The 16,606-nt window shown below is 38.9% G+C and overlaps 1 protein-coding gene across 2 annotated transcripts in view; it reads left to right on the top strand.

Annotated features, from left to right (window-relative positions):
• LOC306850757 (leucine zipper protein 1-like) overlaps nt 1–11,964 on the top strand; it is a 42,952-nt gene extending 30,988 nt beyond the window's left edge. For both annotated transcript variants that reach the window (XM_079386605.1, XM_079386606.1), the window contains exons 2-4: nt 10–3,154; nt 10,547–10,733; nt 10,883–11,964. In XM_079386605.1, the coding sequence (XP_079242731.1) occupies nt 233–3,154; nt 10,547–10,705 (3,081 nt within the window). In that variant the 5' untranslated portion in view covers nt 10–232 and the 3' untranslated portion in view covers nt 10,706–10,733; nt 10,883–11,964. The remainder of the gene's footprint in view (nt 1–9; nt 3,155–10,546; nt 10,734–10,882) is intronic.
• The last annotated feature ends 4,642 nt before the right edge of the window (nt 11,965–16,606 follow it).

Raw genomic sequence — 16,606 nt, 5'->3', positions numbered from 1 at the left:
GTCTTGCAGGTGGTCAAAACTCACTTGGAGCAGCAGTGATAGTGGAGACAAGGCTGAAATAAAAAAGTTTTCAAAACATCCTCCTGTAAGTAGGAGGAAAACGTGGACCGGTCCTTTTATAATTTCTTCTTAAGAGTCCCGGAACCACTTAGAAAACACCACCATACAAATGTGTACCCCTCCATCAAACAATCATAAAGACCTCACAGTAGATTAGTATCAGAAAGAAAAAATGGCAGACACAACAAGTCGCCATCTGAGACACAAATTGCAGAGTCTAGGACGACGTCTGGATGAGCTTGAAGAGGCCAGAGGCAAACTACAGAAAGCTGAAGATGAACTTCTTGAGATTCAGGACAAAATCATTCAGGCTGAGGGGAGCAATTCCTCACTGCTCGCCGATGTGGAGACAATGCGGAAGAGATTGCTCAAAATTGAAGGCAAAGATGAAGAGGTCAGGAAAGCGGAGGATCTTTGTCGTGAGGTTAGGGAGAAATTAGATCAGGAAGAGAAATTTACCAAGGATCTTAAAGCAGAGATTGAGCGTCTTCAGCGTAGAATGACTGAACTTGAGAAGCTTGAAGAGGCTTTTGGTAAAAGCAAGTCAGACTGTACCCAGTTGTGCCTTAGTCTTAATGAAGAGAAAAACCTGACTAAAAAGCTTGCAGCAGAGATTGATGCCTTGAAGGCCCGGGTTAAGGAAGTAGATACCTCTGAAGCTCGACTAGACAGGGCAGAAAAATCCCTTACTGCCGAGATGGAGAAACTAAAGAGTTTCACTCAGACTTTTGTGACTGAACGCAAAAGACTTCTGGAAAGGCAGAGCGAGGATGAGAAAATCATCCTCAAGCTGACTGAGAAGCTTGAACGCCAGAAAAGCAAACTAGGCCCAGCTGACCACAGCCGATTTGATTCTAGAGATCTTCGAATCGAGGATGAGTTCTCACCAGGCCTTACATGCAAACTGGCCAGGAAGAATCGTCTTGACTACTTGAAGCATTCAGGTGACCTAGATTTGAGAAATGAGTCAGAGAATGAGAAAAATAGCTTAGAAGGGCAAGAGGATAATAAGGTTAAAGACCTCAGCCAGGAAGTGGAAAGACTGAAGAATCGTTTGAAGAAGATGGAGTTAGTGGAGGAGGACATGGAATCCAAGAATGCTGAATTGATAGAAAAGTACCAGCAGGAGAGAAATCGTAGTCAAGCTCTCCATGACCAGGTTGAGCAGATGAAAATGCAGCTCAATGGTTGCACCGGTAGTAATGGAAACTCTGCAATTACCAGCACTACAAAGGTCCTGGAGAATGGCAAGGCAGAAAATGAAGAGATCCATGTACGAGGCTTCAGACAGGAGAAACCTAAATTGCTAAATAGGAGTCCTGCTGCTTCTGAACCAGTCACCTCGAAGTACAAAAGCAGAGATGCATCTCCTCAGCAGAGGCGAGAAACTAAGCAGAGAAACAAAGACCTGCGTCACTCCACAGAAAACTCCCCAAAGACTGTACGAAGGACTCTTAGTCCAGCACATAATGTCAGGAAAGGTATGAGGACTGGTGCTTCCAGTACTACTTCTGATAATGGGACAAAAGATGGAAAGAAAGATGAAAAAATTGGAAGTGCCTCATCAAGTACGCTCAGTGAAAGCAAGAAAGCTTCAGTCCTTAGTCGCTATCCTCCTGCTGCTAATGACCAAAAGTCTTGGAAGCCATCGGTCAAGCAAATCGACAGTGATAGCAATAAGATTCGAACAGAGAAGTTGTCCAGGTACCCTGGAAATGATAGTGAATCAAATAACTCTGATGGGTCACTCCTATTTTCAGCCAGTGCTGCTGTCATTGCTTCATCTGAGAAAGGACTAATCGCACCTCAGAGTCTAGATCAGGATGCTTCTGCAATGTTGAGTATGTCCAAAGCAAATGGTTCCTATACTGCTTACAGATCCCATGTATCTCCATCTGTTGTAAGTGACCATGGTTCTGATGGTCACTCTTCAGCCTCTGAAACAGAATCCACTGGCTCCAGACGATCGGCAGGTGAGCAAAATGACCCCCTGATGTCAAGTGGAAGAAAATACACTAGATATTCACGGCTGCAAGAATCTTACTCTGATGGTTCCTCAAAGGTCCCCTTCAGCGAGGAGCAACACAGGCCTCTTACGGTGGAAGGGGATACCCAGGAAACTACGCATTCTACCTCAGGTATTGAGGTCCGCAGGGTATGTAGCCCTCGTGAAGCCCTCCGGTCAAAAGCTATCATCAAGCAAGCTGTTGTTGAGATTGATAGAAAGGAAGTAATGTCAGGGGGAGTCACAGAGCCTTTGACCACCAGTGGGAAACCCAAGATCTCCACTAAGCCAGTATTGACTAGCAAGATGACCAGCAGTATCACCTTCTATCCCAATGACCCCAGCTCCTCTCGAACAAGCAGTCGGAGCAGTAGTTTATCAAGCGAGCCTCCTTCCAAGGAAAGGCACACTTCCACAAGTAATATTGTCATCAGCCCCAGTATTGAGCACAGAGGTAGCATCTCTATACCTTACGAAATATCCATCCCTAAGTGTGAGATCACTCTACGTCAAAGTGAGGCTGATGCTGACTTCTCTGAAACTCACAGTTACTTTGAGACTGCTCCTGTGGAGGCAGCCCTCATATCTCAAAGCAGCTTCAGTCTCCAGACTTCGGAAGCTTCAGACTTGAACAATGACATTGAGTCTGGCTTTGAGAGCAGCAGTAACAGCACCACCATGACCAGCCGGAGAAGCCAACACAACCACCACTCATATGATAACAGTTTGCCAGAAATGAGAAACGTCACTGTCAGGAGCACTTGGAGGAGCCGTGGGACAGCTTCTGTGGATGAATCTGCTCGAGCACTAAGGCAAGATGGCTCAGAGGATGAGGGCGAGTCTGCAACCACCTGGAGAGCGTATAGGGCAACTACAGTGTTGGACACTCCATCAAACTACAGTACTGTTGCTAATTGTGGAGGTAAACCAAGTCCAGTCGAAGTATACATGCGTAGGATCAACAATGCAGCACCATCGGTCCCTGATCTGGGACGACGGAACAAGAAGACTCCTTCACCAGATAGGGCTATTGCACATGAGCCTGTCAGTGCTCAGCAACTTCATCCAAGAGGCCGTAAACACCCTATGGTGAGTACTGATTTTTACCTTTTGACCATATTCAATAATAATGTAGATTCCTTTCACAGACTGGACAAGCATAGCCATAGATAATTTTATAAATTAATTTAACTTTTAAATACATTTTATAAATTTATTTGACCTTTTTAAAAGATTCAGGTGTTTAGCATAGTTTCACGTTTACTTTGAATTCATGATTTGAATAATCATGATATACGCTAGCTTGTTAGTATGAATGCATTATATTTCTTGCAAATTTAAATTTGTACTGCTCAGTCCACCTTTGGATGTTTTTCAACATGGTCAGTTTAGATCAATGAAGATAAAGTTAAACAGGTGCATAAAATTCAGGGTGCTTCTATCAGGATATTTGTTTTTACAATGGGGCACAATAGCTTACACCCAGCACAATCCTGATTTCTTGAGCTGTATGTGATGCGGCCTTAAGCCCAAACTCCGGCCGTCTGCATTCTGCAGCTTTCTGGGACAGTCTGCACACTGTTCTTGTGATGCAGTTTTCGTCATCAGAAGTGTCCATGGATGTCCATGCACAGGCCACATGCAGCTCAGTTTTTGTGACCGTGCGGTCCGCGTACAACAGCGCAGAAGCGAGGTGAATGTTATATGCAGTGTTGGGGAAGCTACTCTGAAACTGTAGTTTGACAAGCTACAAGCTACTCGTAAGTTAAAGTAGTTAAACTACAGTCAAGCTACCCTTTTGGAAAAGTAGTTAGCTACACTACAAGTTACTATCAAAAAGTAGCTAGCTACATTGAAACTACTTTTGATTTTTTTTGAACAACGTATATTATAAATAACTGAATAAGTGTCTGAGGAATGTTTTAAGTAAAATATTTAGTGTTTAAAACAATGCAATACAATTATGATTTCTGTTTAATTATGGTTTTATTACACACAACACTCAAATATCTCAGACTGTTACAAAAAGTGTAACCTTTACTTGTCGTTTCTTTGAGAGACATATAACTTGGACAAATAAGGCCATGGGTAATTAACGTTAGTTGTTTCTCCATCCTCCAAATCTGCCGCCACGTCTTGCTCCATCATGGATAATATGGGTGTGTCAACCCACTTCTGTACGTCAGTGAACCGTTAGCCGCAAGATGCGTGATTAAACAACAGGTGGCGGTAATGGCAAAAAATGAGTTTGTAATCAAACAAGAAGAATATCCTTGCATCGCGCTGATTCGCGCAGGCTCGACAAAACGCAATGTAGCTTTTGCTCGCGCTACACCGCTACTTGCTGCAAAAAGTAGTTAGCTACTGGAAAAGCTACACTGTTTAAAAAGCAACTGAGCTACTGCCAAGCTACTGAAAAATGTAGTTAAGTTAGTAGTGTCGCTACTTGTAGTTAACTACTCCCCAACACTGGTTATATGTGTGTGGACTTCGAGTGTGCATGAGCGCACAGTCTCTAGAGTGTGTGAGTGCTGAATGGCTTAAACACTGGCAAGACTTAAAAAGAAATGCAAATTATAAACTTTATTGAAGATGCGACACGATTGTGCAAGTGACAATTCCAGTGTCAACTGTGCAGCATGCATTTCACTTATAGTGCAGACGCGATGTGGTGATTTTAAAGGTTTTTGCACATTTTGAGAGGGAAAGATAGTGAGCGCGCATTGATTCATTCATGCTGTTTGAAAGTTACTTTGTAAGTTATTTAATAAAGAAATATGAATTGTACCTCATCTTCAGCATTATAATTATTTTACCCATGCCGTACAGAGATTGAGACGCTGCATATCATTCCAAACTGCTCACGGCATGTCGGCGTGTCGTCAGCTTGAGATCGGCCTTTATAGAGACCACCAATCATATTTTCCAAAGCGATATTGTCCGATAGCGATCAGTAGCTGATCGGGCGGAGCATCCCTACGTAAAATATCCTGGTAAAATTGAGGTTAGGTCAGCATTGTTTGTTTCAGCATATTGCTTGTTTATTCACTAGGTAGTTTGTGTTCTCTCCCCCCCACGCCTCCAACCCCCACCCCAGGTCTGTGCACATATATGTAGCCACCATTTTAATTCTTATTATTCATTATTAATATAATTAATACGTTTTAATATTTAGCCACGGAATATAACACTTTTTTTATTGTTTGATTTGGAAGTTTTTCTTGTAATCCTCTGCATCTGGAAGAAGGTGAAGAGAACAGATATTTTGTAAGCATGAAATATTTTTAGATCACTCTCTGTCTGCCGAAAGAGAAAAATAGGCCCTTGAGGTAACTTTTCTCTTCTGTTTTTCTTGATATGGAATCCTAACCAGGAAATTGTTTTCCAGTTGTAGCCGGTCTATGTCTTTGGCGTTTGAATAGATCATAAGTACATGCAAGACTAAGCTGAAGTGTGAATTAATAAACTAGGCTCTTATTGTTTTAATTAGTAGTTTAAGCCTGCTTTCTTCCCCCTTTTTCCTTGACATCGCTATTTGCAGAGTATGGAACTTTATGATCAGGTTGAAGTCTTCAAGTTAATATTTTTGCTTCCTTTTAAAGTGGTATAATACTCCAAATGAATGGCGAACATTATGTGGACACATCCTAATGAATGGGTTCAGCCAGTTTTATGTAGGTCCCAACACATTTTTTTTTATATATTTAGGCCTATATGAATAAAGCTGTTTTGATTTTTTGGAAGTAATATTTCTTTGTAAGATATTGATACATGTAAAGAGTGTTGAAAGCTAATGAAGGACAGGTCAGAGGCCATGCCTTTGTTTTCAACAAAACTGTTAGTCAGGTCAACGGGCAGTGTTTGTCTCAGTAGTTAAACCAATTGGAGTCTGGCGTCACCCCAGCAGTCAAAACAAAACAGGGAACGCTGGCCCTTTTCACTAGCTTTCAGCCTTTTCACTTTCTGAGAATACAAGTAAGAGAATAGAGCTGCATCCTATCAGTCCATGCATTACCATCATCCTCTGATTAAACATCTCAAACAGACCAGCCCACAAATTTAGCCACAAAGACCTAATTAACTCACTGAGATGGCCTTCAAACATGGCCCCTTCCTGGCACTTCAAAAACAAAAACTGCCTCTTTTTCTTCAATCTCTCTTTCTCACGTTCTATTTCATGCCATGTTTGTTTGTTTTTTTTGTCTATTGCTCTGATGAATGTGTGTTATTCTGAGAAAGCCGAAAGATTAATGCACAAGTGAATTCTAGCACTTGCATAACCAGAGGTCAGATCATTTGTCTCACTCTCTTCTCTCTATCACTCAGTGAAGGTTAGTTTTCTTTGTACTACAGATGGTTCCTCATGCTGTCATTGCAGCTGTAAGTTAATATACTGCTATTGTGATCACACAATCATTCATTCTCTCGTATTTCTCTCTGTCGGCGATTCTCTGTCCTTAATCTTTTATCTCTTTCAGCTTAAAGCGTCTTTCCATCTGTAGATGTAAATGTGATTTGTACCGTAAACCTTTAAAATTGAAAGGGGGAAAAACAGATAAAAATATGTATACATGGCCCTTTCTTCAACTGTGTGCATTTTTTGCCTTGTGGGAAAAATTAAACTCTATCAAAACACTCTCTCGGGAGTTTGTTTAATTTTTCTACTACATCCAACAGTGTTTACTCATACGTCACAGAAGAATTCTGAGTTCAGTCGTTTTCATTTCCACTACTATGTAATTTTTGCCATGATGGTGATGGCAAATTTTTAATAATAGTGAATGAAATATTTTAGAATAAAATAACTCACTCCTTTGTCTTGATAATGCAAATTTCTCAGCTAGAATTTGTATATATACTAAATATGGAATAATATTTTCATACTTTTTGTGTAAAGAGTGACACTTTGTTTTTTTACACAATTTTTTAAATATGTAAAATATATTTTATAATGGATTTGCATAGTTTAAGATTGAAAGTCTGGGTCAAGTCTAAAACAATAAAATCTACACATTAAATTGAAAAGTTGCATAAATATAGCCCGTTTAGTTTGAATACAAGTCAACTCCTAGGACATAAAAATGTTGATAGTTAAAGAAGCAACTACATATTCTCAGTATAGCAACTGATTGAAAGCAAACTTTATCCATTCCCACTCAATCTGGAGTCCATTAGGAAGGATTTATCTAATCAGCCATGGTCAGGCATGCATTCAACTTTATTTCCAACTCATGTGATTTTCCTTTTTTTTTTTTTTTTTTTTAACTCTGAATGTATACTAATCATCTCAATAAATACCTCACTCAGGGTTATCACTATGATTGTGACACACAACATGATCAATGTTTAAATGAAGAAACCCTATAAACTGAGAATTTGTTCCTTTTTTAGCTGTTTGTAGATAATTACGAGTTGCCCTGTAAACTCCGCAGACTTCAGCTAGTAAAGCAGATCTGCTAAGTGAAATGTGGTCACAGCTGTGAATGCAGTATTGAATTGTTGGTTTCATTATTTCTATTTATGTCTCTGGACCTGTATCACATCTCCTGGTTCCTTTTTTATCTCAGTGTATCTAGTGGAATAATTTTACCTTGGATGTCTTTATTTAAACCTTCAGATGGATTTGCAGACTGTGTCTTATATAAGATCAATACCACAGTGATTAGAGGGAGATTCAATCTGTCCATCAATGATGTGGTGTCGTTGTGCTGATGGGGGCAGAGGTATTATCTCCTCCATTATTAATGAAGGCACGTGTCCTGGACTGTCCTCACAGATCAAGGTCATCTGTTTCATGTCTCTGACACAGCCTATGTGAGTCAAATATATGTGCTAAAGTCATTAATACTCCTGCTGCGTGGAGAGCAGTATAAAGTAAAGTAATCCTGGTTGGCCAGATGTCATGTTATGTTTAGAGCTGGAATGACTTTTCATCCTGCGTATATAAATACACAAATCTGGAGTGCTTTATGGAGGAATTTTGATCACAGGTTTTTTTTTTTTTTTTGTTTAGTTTTTTTACTGGAAATTAATATGGGACAGTTGTGCTTAGGCAGGCAACCATTAGCTACTTATTAATATAACACTTTGCTTACATAATATAATAACACTTTGGTTACTGGCATCTGTGTAGTGTGATTTAAAAAAAAAATATATAGCACTAAATAGAATTGGTTATTCACTTTTAATCATTTTTAGAGTTTATAAAAATGTTGCATACACAAATTAAATGTGTACAGTAAGTATATCAGAAGGTAATACTGCAGTACTTTGTTATGCAGTATGCCATGATTTTGAATGATAATGATAGGCATTAAAAGAATACCATGTTATTGTTACCTTTTGTTTCTTTTTCCACTGTATTTTAAAATGTTTTTTTTTATAAACTAAATTAGTTTGCACTGAATTTTAGATAAAAAAAAAAAAACTTTTAAAAGGATACTTAACTCACATAATCACATAAATCGCACTGAATATAGATAAAGACAGAATTTCAAATTTATTTTTGTAACAGGCCACATGTTCTGCTCTTGTTACGGAGTACATAAACGCTTGATCTATGTTAGCCAGTCAATAATTTAAAAAAGAGAGCAAGAAACTCTAGACATTTGCTATTTCAGGACTACCACAAGAAGCAAGTTACAGTTCCAAGCCGTACCTTCACATTATTCACATAATGTTTTCCTGTACCATGGATTTACATGGAATCCATTCCGTCATGACATCTTTCTGTAAGATTGTGCTTGGGTCGTTTCCACCCATTGCCCCTTCCTGAGTGGCACAGGAAGTTGCAAGGTTGTGCCTGCCCATTTGGCAGCCGATGCATCGTAACTGGTTTCCTGTACACCCACTTCTCATATCCCAGCAGGCCTCAAGCCCTATTATGGACAATTAGCATCTGTCTGCTGTGTACGAAATTCCACAGCAGTGTGTGGCATATCCTGCTGCCTCATTTGGGAACTTTTTATAACTGACGTCATAAACCATTTGGTTGGCTGTGTAAAGTCTCCACCTTCATGGTAAAGAAAAGAGACAATAGTCGTTCTATATTAGGACTTGCTCTGCGGTCTGAGCAATTTCTCTCTTCTGACGTGTCTAATAAATGTTTGGTCTGATACTTATGCCTTTGTTGGAATTGACAATAAAGATTTTAATTATAGATAGTTTAGTTTAGTTTAAATAGTTCTCTTTAGGTCCTTGCTTGGTTGTTCACACTGTTTCTTTCTTTTTTCTTTCTTTTTACATTTTGGAACCCAAACTTGCATGATATATGCGACCCTGGACCACAAAACTGGTCATAAGGGTCAATGTTTTGGGTCACACTTTATATTAGGTGGCCTTAACCACTATGTACTTGCATCAAAAAATAAGTACAATGTACTTATTGTGGTCATATTGTATTGCAAGACACTTTTGCTGCTACTGAGGTGGTATACGGGTGAGGTTAGGGGCAGGTTTGGTGGTTTGGGTCGGTTAAAGGGTGGGTTAAGATGTGAGGGATGGGTCAACAATGTAATTATAATTGTAATCAGAAATTAATTACAGATGTAATTACATATAGGTGTTTTAAAAAAATATTAGTACAATGTAAAAACATGTATGTACACAATAAGTGCATTGCACCAAATTATTAATTTAAATGTAAATACACCGTAGTTAAGGCCACCTAATATGAAGTGGGACCATTTTTTTGAAATGTATACATCATGTGAAAGCTGACAAGCTTTCCATTGATGTATGGTTTGTTAGGATAGGACAATATTTGACCGAGATACTGCTATTTGAATATCTGGAATCTGAGGGTGCAAAAAAATTGCCTTTAAAGTTGTCCAAATAAAGTCCTTTGCAATGCATATTACTAACATGATCTTTACTTAATATGAATGATTTTTGGCATAAAAGAAAAATCTATCATTTTGACCCATACAATGTATTGTTGGCTATTGCTACAAATATACCTGTGCTACTTAAGACCGGTTTTGTGGTCCAGGGTCACATATATACATGTTCCTACAGTTGCGTAAAACCTGTAAATATCAGCCTGAAAAATTTGTGGAAATTGACAAGGTATCAAAAAGTCACGGAAAGTCTTCAAAATTTCTATAAATGTATCTATTATATCCATTAGAAAATGCTCTTTGTCAGTCTCTAATTTTATTTTTTAATGCATCTTATACAATAATCACAATTGAGTGGAAAAGTAATATTGTATAATATATGACTGAAGAGAGAAATAAAAATTGCATTTCATGGAATTTCTTTATTTGCTTTAAATGCCAGTTACATATATTGCCATTCAAATAAAGGGATTTTATGTCCACAATCAGTAATGTTGCATATAATAAGATGAAAATTTCACAGTCAGGCAATTGTGACAGGTCTATATCCCTTCAGAAAATGACAGAATTTGGTGGCTAAATAAATCAATTGAAATCATTAGTATGCTTTATCACATTTGTTGTATGTTTGTTCTCTTCCCAGTCTGCAGACGATCGAGAAACTGCTCCATCCTCATGGCAAAGGCAGCCCGCAGGTGACGTGGACCTGTACGATAGGTCTGGGAGTCGTGGAGCGTGGTCTAGCAGAAACCGCATAGCTGATGGAAGCCGGTCATGGTCAAATCGCCATTTGGACAACTGACCCAGATTACCCACATTTCCAAATAGAGGTGTTTTTCTTAAACTTATTCAGTTAAACTTATCTAAATCTAGATACCATAGAGGATTCTGGGTTATACTTAAAGCAAGCTAGAAGCTAATTACTCACATGTTAATGAGTCTTGACCTAAAGTATCCTCGTGTGTTTTTATTGCCTCAGTTCTTACATCTCAAAGCGGCTCTTGTGCGTAAGGAATGAAGCTCATCTCATCTCTTCAGTTACACCATATCTTTAAAGACCATCAGATGAACAGATTTCCAGGCAGTGACCCCTGGGAACCTCCTCATCGTGCTCTTACATCAACAACACCTGTATTGATTCACCATCTTTCAGCTGTCGTTTGGGAACAGAAGTCACATGTTCCTACAGCGATGAATCCTCTTCTGCTCCTCGTAGTGTTTTAAAGTCTTCAGATGTGACAAGGGAGAGGCGCAGACATGTGACTGTCTTGGTGTTTGGAGGATGTGAAAGGGGCTTTGGATCAGCATTTTGAGAACCCCGGACAGTCCTCTCTGGTGCCACAGGTCCAAACTTGAGTTTCATGTGTTTTCACAAGGAGCAAGTTACAGCTTGTGGCTTTTTAAGTAGTTTGACAATCACTTTTTTTTCTGGATGGTGTTTAATTCAGGAATTCATTGGGATTATTTAACACAGCTAAAATTCATTGATTATCCAGGCGTTCACACATAGAGCCAGTAGTCAACCACATGCTAAGTCTTCAGTATGCATTAATGTACATATACCCAGTTTTTCATGCCTGGTGACCAAGTTTATTTGATCTCATTTGTAATTTGCTCCTTGTATCTGATCATGTCTATTGAACTGTATTCTTTTACTAGTTTGTGTAATTCCTTCATCTTCATCTCTTTAACTGGATTTGATGGTCTCACAACCAGCATAGCGAATGCACAGGACCACCAACACTAAAAAGCTGGGAAACGCATCTGCATGTTGACTCTTCCCCGTCTCAGTAGCTCTGAAGGGATGTTGGCTTTGGATTCCAAACCAGCTAGAGAAGAATCCAATCATCTAGAGCTCATCTGGATGGGACCTCGTCCATCTCGGTAGCTAACCGGGATTAACCCAAATGCTGGACATTTACGGAGGATTTTCAGAGCGGACTTCTCACAGCCGCTCTGCGACTCTACTCGCAAACTTTGCACAGAAAGACATTGATCCGAATTCTCAGTGTGTCACAGGAAACCAGCGTTAGGGATTCTGCTGGTCCGAGTCAGTCTAATAAAAAAAAAAAAAAAAAAAAAACCTAGATGGGTCGTGTTTTCAGTTATTTCAGCTGTTAAGCTGGTTAAGCCTTGAAGGTGGCTAGCATGACACCACAAAGGATCCAGAATGCTTAAGTTAGGAATGCCTGTGCCTGGACAAACGACCTCACCATCGGAATGCCCATCACTTTGTCCTCGTGCGGAAATATTATTGAATAGAGCTACTGCAGTTGAAATGTCTTGTACTGTTTCTATTAGGTTTTAAACTCTAGTGCCGCCAATGATTTATTTTCTCATTCAGGCTCAGATTCCTCTTGTCCTTGAATCCTCTAAAGTGTCTGTGTGTATTAATATCTCTCTTATACAATACCGTGTCTTGATTGAACCCGACGATGACGGCGAAGGGTCTATTATCCCTCGGCCCGACAGATGATCTCAGTCTCCAATGTCACTGGAATGTGGGATGTTTTATTTTTCTGTTTGTTTTAATCTAATGCTGTACATGTAAATTTCTGGGAGTTGATGTTCAGGTGGGCAGTTTGCTTTCTTTGCAGCATCTCACTTGGTTATTACAGCTTTAAAAAGATCCACGCCTCACCATCATGGTCAGTTTTGCTTTGTTCTGGTTTCATGTGCTTCTGTGTCCTGTATTCATCGCTCTGCTTGGGCTGGATGGAGTCTTTGAAACACGAGTGGAAATTTATTTTTGTCTATCGATTGATCTATTTTATTTAAGTCGTTCTAATAAATTTGTAATTGCACTTAAATCATTAAAACAGTTTTATAAAGTACAAAAACAGACTAGATCCTTCTGAAAATCAGTCATTTCTGATGTATAAATGTTTTTACAGCTTAGGTTTGGATTATGCCTCAGAAATGGAGACACTACACATAACGTGGCTTAAAGTGTAACGAATAATGTAATGATTTTACCACCCAACATAAAACTAAGACTTCATTTTCTACACCATACAGCATTTATAGTTCATATTTTTTCATTAATTTCTGAAAGTTTTTCAATAACTCATTAGACATCAGGCGGTAGTGTGGCTTTGTACTTCACAAATTTTGGTTTCTGCTTTGTTCTGCGCAGTAAAACCAAGCATGCCTCTTTCCAAATGCATTGCCCAGACTTCACCTCTACTTCCTGTTCAGGGGTCTTGGGCTGAAGCGAACATGCTGGTTCCTGTATCTCATGCCCTTGCTTTCTCAGAATACCTTAGTGCTCTGAGCTGCTGTAATCCAAGCTGCCGGTCCCTAAAGCCATTTTATTAGCTGGCTAAAGCAGTGGCAGCAGGCCTGATATACAACCCCCGGGTTGGCTGCAGGTCGGAGGTCAGTGCTGCATTTGATGGGCGTATAACTTATGAGGAAGTGAGACCAGCTGGCAGCAAAAAAAAAAAAAAAAAAATCCAAAGAGGAAGCAGAAAGGGTGAATGGCCAACTCTTTTGGATGGTGTCCATGTGTGGTACCAAGAAGAACCAGGGGGGTCAGTGTGGATTCTGTAAAGTTTTAGCCATTTTTCAACATGTAATAGTTTGAGGCATTAAGAACTGTAAATCCCTCGATAATAAAATTGTGCCCGCTCAAAGCTTGCAAACATGATCCTAAAACTGCAGCATGACCCAAATGTATGTGATGATATAGTGCGACTCTGTACTGGAAATACCAGCAGACTCTTCCCTCCCAACCCCCCGGCCAGGCAAAGGTCTCTCGGCTGCTCTGCGGCTTCAACGTGCAACCGCAGCTGTCGGAAACCATAGTTTTTATGTGCTCACAAGACAGTCCAAAGTTTCTGAAAGAGGTCTTTTTAAAGAGGCCGACTGAAACCGCAATTCTCAAGGAATTCTTCCTCATTTCTCAACCCCATTTACTAATGTGTCAGTGTGCCGTTCGCCCTCAGAAGTCATCTAACACATGTCTCTGATTTTCATTCCTTCACTTCTGTCTTTAGCTCTCTGTGGAAATAATGGCTGTGAGCTTCGATTACACGTCTCAGAACAGATCAAAGGTTATATAGTTTCACATACTGTTCGTTTAAAAAAACAAAATCATGAAAATATATCTCCCTACATCAAGGTTTTCCCATCTACGTCACTTTTGTGTACAGTTATGAGGTCAATCTTAACCTAGTTATGACACCAGTCAGTAAGCATAACCATGTTTAGCTTCTGACAGTTGGTGATGATGACTCAGAATGGTTTTGAATCATTTTTAGTGATAATTTTCTAAGCCTTATTGAGGAGAGTAGTTATTTTTTTCTAAATGTCGTTTATAAGCAATTAAGTAATATTGAATGTACAGAAGATAAATTTTAAAGGCTGTGTTATACCCGCATTGTGAGCCGGCATTGGTCCTGAAAGGTCAAAAATAGGTCACGGTGTCATGAAATATCCCTCCAGAATCTGCACTTAACCAGCACTTACCGTAAATTACTCTTTTAACCTTTTCCTCAACCTCTATGGATGTCATTTTCTAATATGCTTGTTTTTCCCCTAATTCACTTCCCCCTAATTAATTGATTGTACAGCCATCAAAGATGTGTATATATGTACGTGTTTGTGCACTGGCCAGAATTAAAGAATAAGTTCACCTGCAGCAACTGTGAGACAGATCTTGTATTTTTGGGGTTGACAAATGGACTGTCCACAATATTCGTATAGACTGCAAAGTGTTTTATTTTAATTTGTCATTATTCTTTTTTCTGTATGGTCAAGTGCTCTGTATCGTCTGGTTCAGTTGACACGTAATGTGCCAAAAATCATTCCAAGATATTTTTGTAGTTTACAAGGAAACAAACAGCTTCTTAAGCATTATTGAAATTAAAAGGGTAAATATTTCTGTTGACAAGCTCTTCCTTCTTTATCTGCTTATTTTCTTCTCAAACTACAATCGTATAGGTTTTATTTAAAAGTATCTTGTAATTTTGTAAAGTGGGCCATGTTTAAGATATGTTAACCCCCCATCCCCTCCCCTTCCCTTTTTTTTATTGTGTAGATGTGTACCTTATTGGGCTCCTGGAGAGTTTTTTCTTTTATAATTTCAATGTTTTATTCATAATTTGTATGAACTATTAAAATTAGCAAACTCAGTTAAAAGTGTTAATTCACCAGCTTTTCAAATGTTGCTTTTTTCCCCTTTCATTCTATGAGAAGTACTTATGTAAAGTTAGATTGATATGTTGAGCCAGAGGCTCAGTATGGTTCAGTTCTGTGCTGTTCTCATCTTTTATTAACCGCTCAGACTGTGGGCTTCCCTTCTGTTCATTCAGGGTTCATTCATCTCCTGTGCCGTATTAAAAGCTCTGCCAAAGACAGATTTCAGGCCTTAAACACACATACGCAAACATGCTGTAACACACAGTAACTGAATTAAAATTCACTGATATTTGCTTACACTGTCTCAAAGACACTGCACATATAAATACAGGCCTGCATCGTTAAAGAAGGGAGACAGAATGGTTATCAAACAGATGTTGGTATAGCGTGAACCTGCGGTGAGGACACAGGTGAACATGCTCATTGTATTCAGCCTCTCAGTGTCAGCAATAACACACTCCGTTTCAGTCTTACACCTTTGTACTGTAATATTTGTGCATGTTTCAGCTTAACATGTTTCAGCATTGTGCATGGAGCTAGGACATCTCTTTAGGCTGAACTGCAGACTATATGTATTCCAGCTAATATAATAAAAGCAACTTGTTTGTAACAGGTTTTTGTCTAGAGTCTTTTGTCAGTTCATCTGCTGGCAGCTGATTACTAGGCATGATGGACTGAATGTACATCCAAGAAGCTCCGCCGTCATTTAATACATATATTGGTAATAACAGCGCAATAAAAACACAAAGCAAAGGAATTTGATAGATATTCAGTATATTTGACTCACACCCCTTTGATTTCAGTTGGAGGAACATTCTTTGTGTGGTGCCAGATAGATCAATCTAAATACAACTCCTCAGTTAAGAATAAGCAACACTATATTCCAGTCATGACCGTAAACATTAGGTGTAGGCTATGCCTAAAAATGAGGGGTTTACCCATGTATTTTTGTCATTTTGAAGCTTGAGAGCCTGATTCACATTTTATAAGGGAAAAAAAAAATCCTGGATATTATTCAAAAATTCACTGGGAATTTGAAGGCCCGTTTACTTCAAGAATGATAATTATGATGAGAATAGTTAAGTCCACACCACAACTATACAGCATTATTACTGGAATCACTTTCAGAACATTTTATTTTCCAGCTGATAAACGATTAAAACATTGACAGCCAATCAAAATCCAGACAACGTTAAAGAAAGTGAGCATTTTTTAGAGGTTGGCGACAATTGCACCCGTTCACTTATACTTAATTGAATGTTATCGTCTGTTGGTGTGAACACTAATATAGTTATTGTTTTTGGTGTGAACAGTTTGGAACAAAACGAGGGTTAGTAAATGACTTGTGAACTGTTCCTTTTTAAGGCATCAGTACATAGTAAAGTAAACGTTATGTTCTGTATTTTATGGCTTGGTACTGATAAGTAACATTGACTATTTCAGGGAGTTAATAAAGCAACAGACTATTTAGAGGGAAAGATACCATAAATCTGGCAGGATGCTGCAATTAACTCTAAAACCAGACTTAAGAGTTCACTCAGCATCAGAATTCACTATTGTT

The sequence above is a fragment of the Barbus barbus genome (assembly GCF_936440315.1).
Source record: "Barbus barbus genome assembly, chromosome: 30".
Classification (NCBI taxonomy): domain Eukaryota; kingdom Metazoa; phylum Chordata; class Actinopteri; order Cypriniformes; family Cyprinidae; genus Barbus; species Barbus barbus.
The sequence above is the reverse complement of the archived record's forward strand: the minus strand, read 5'-3'. Positions and strand labels throughout refer to the sequence as shown.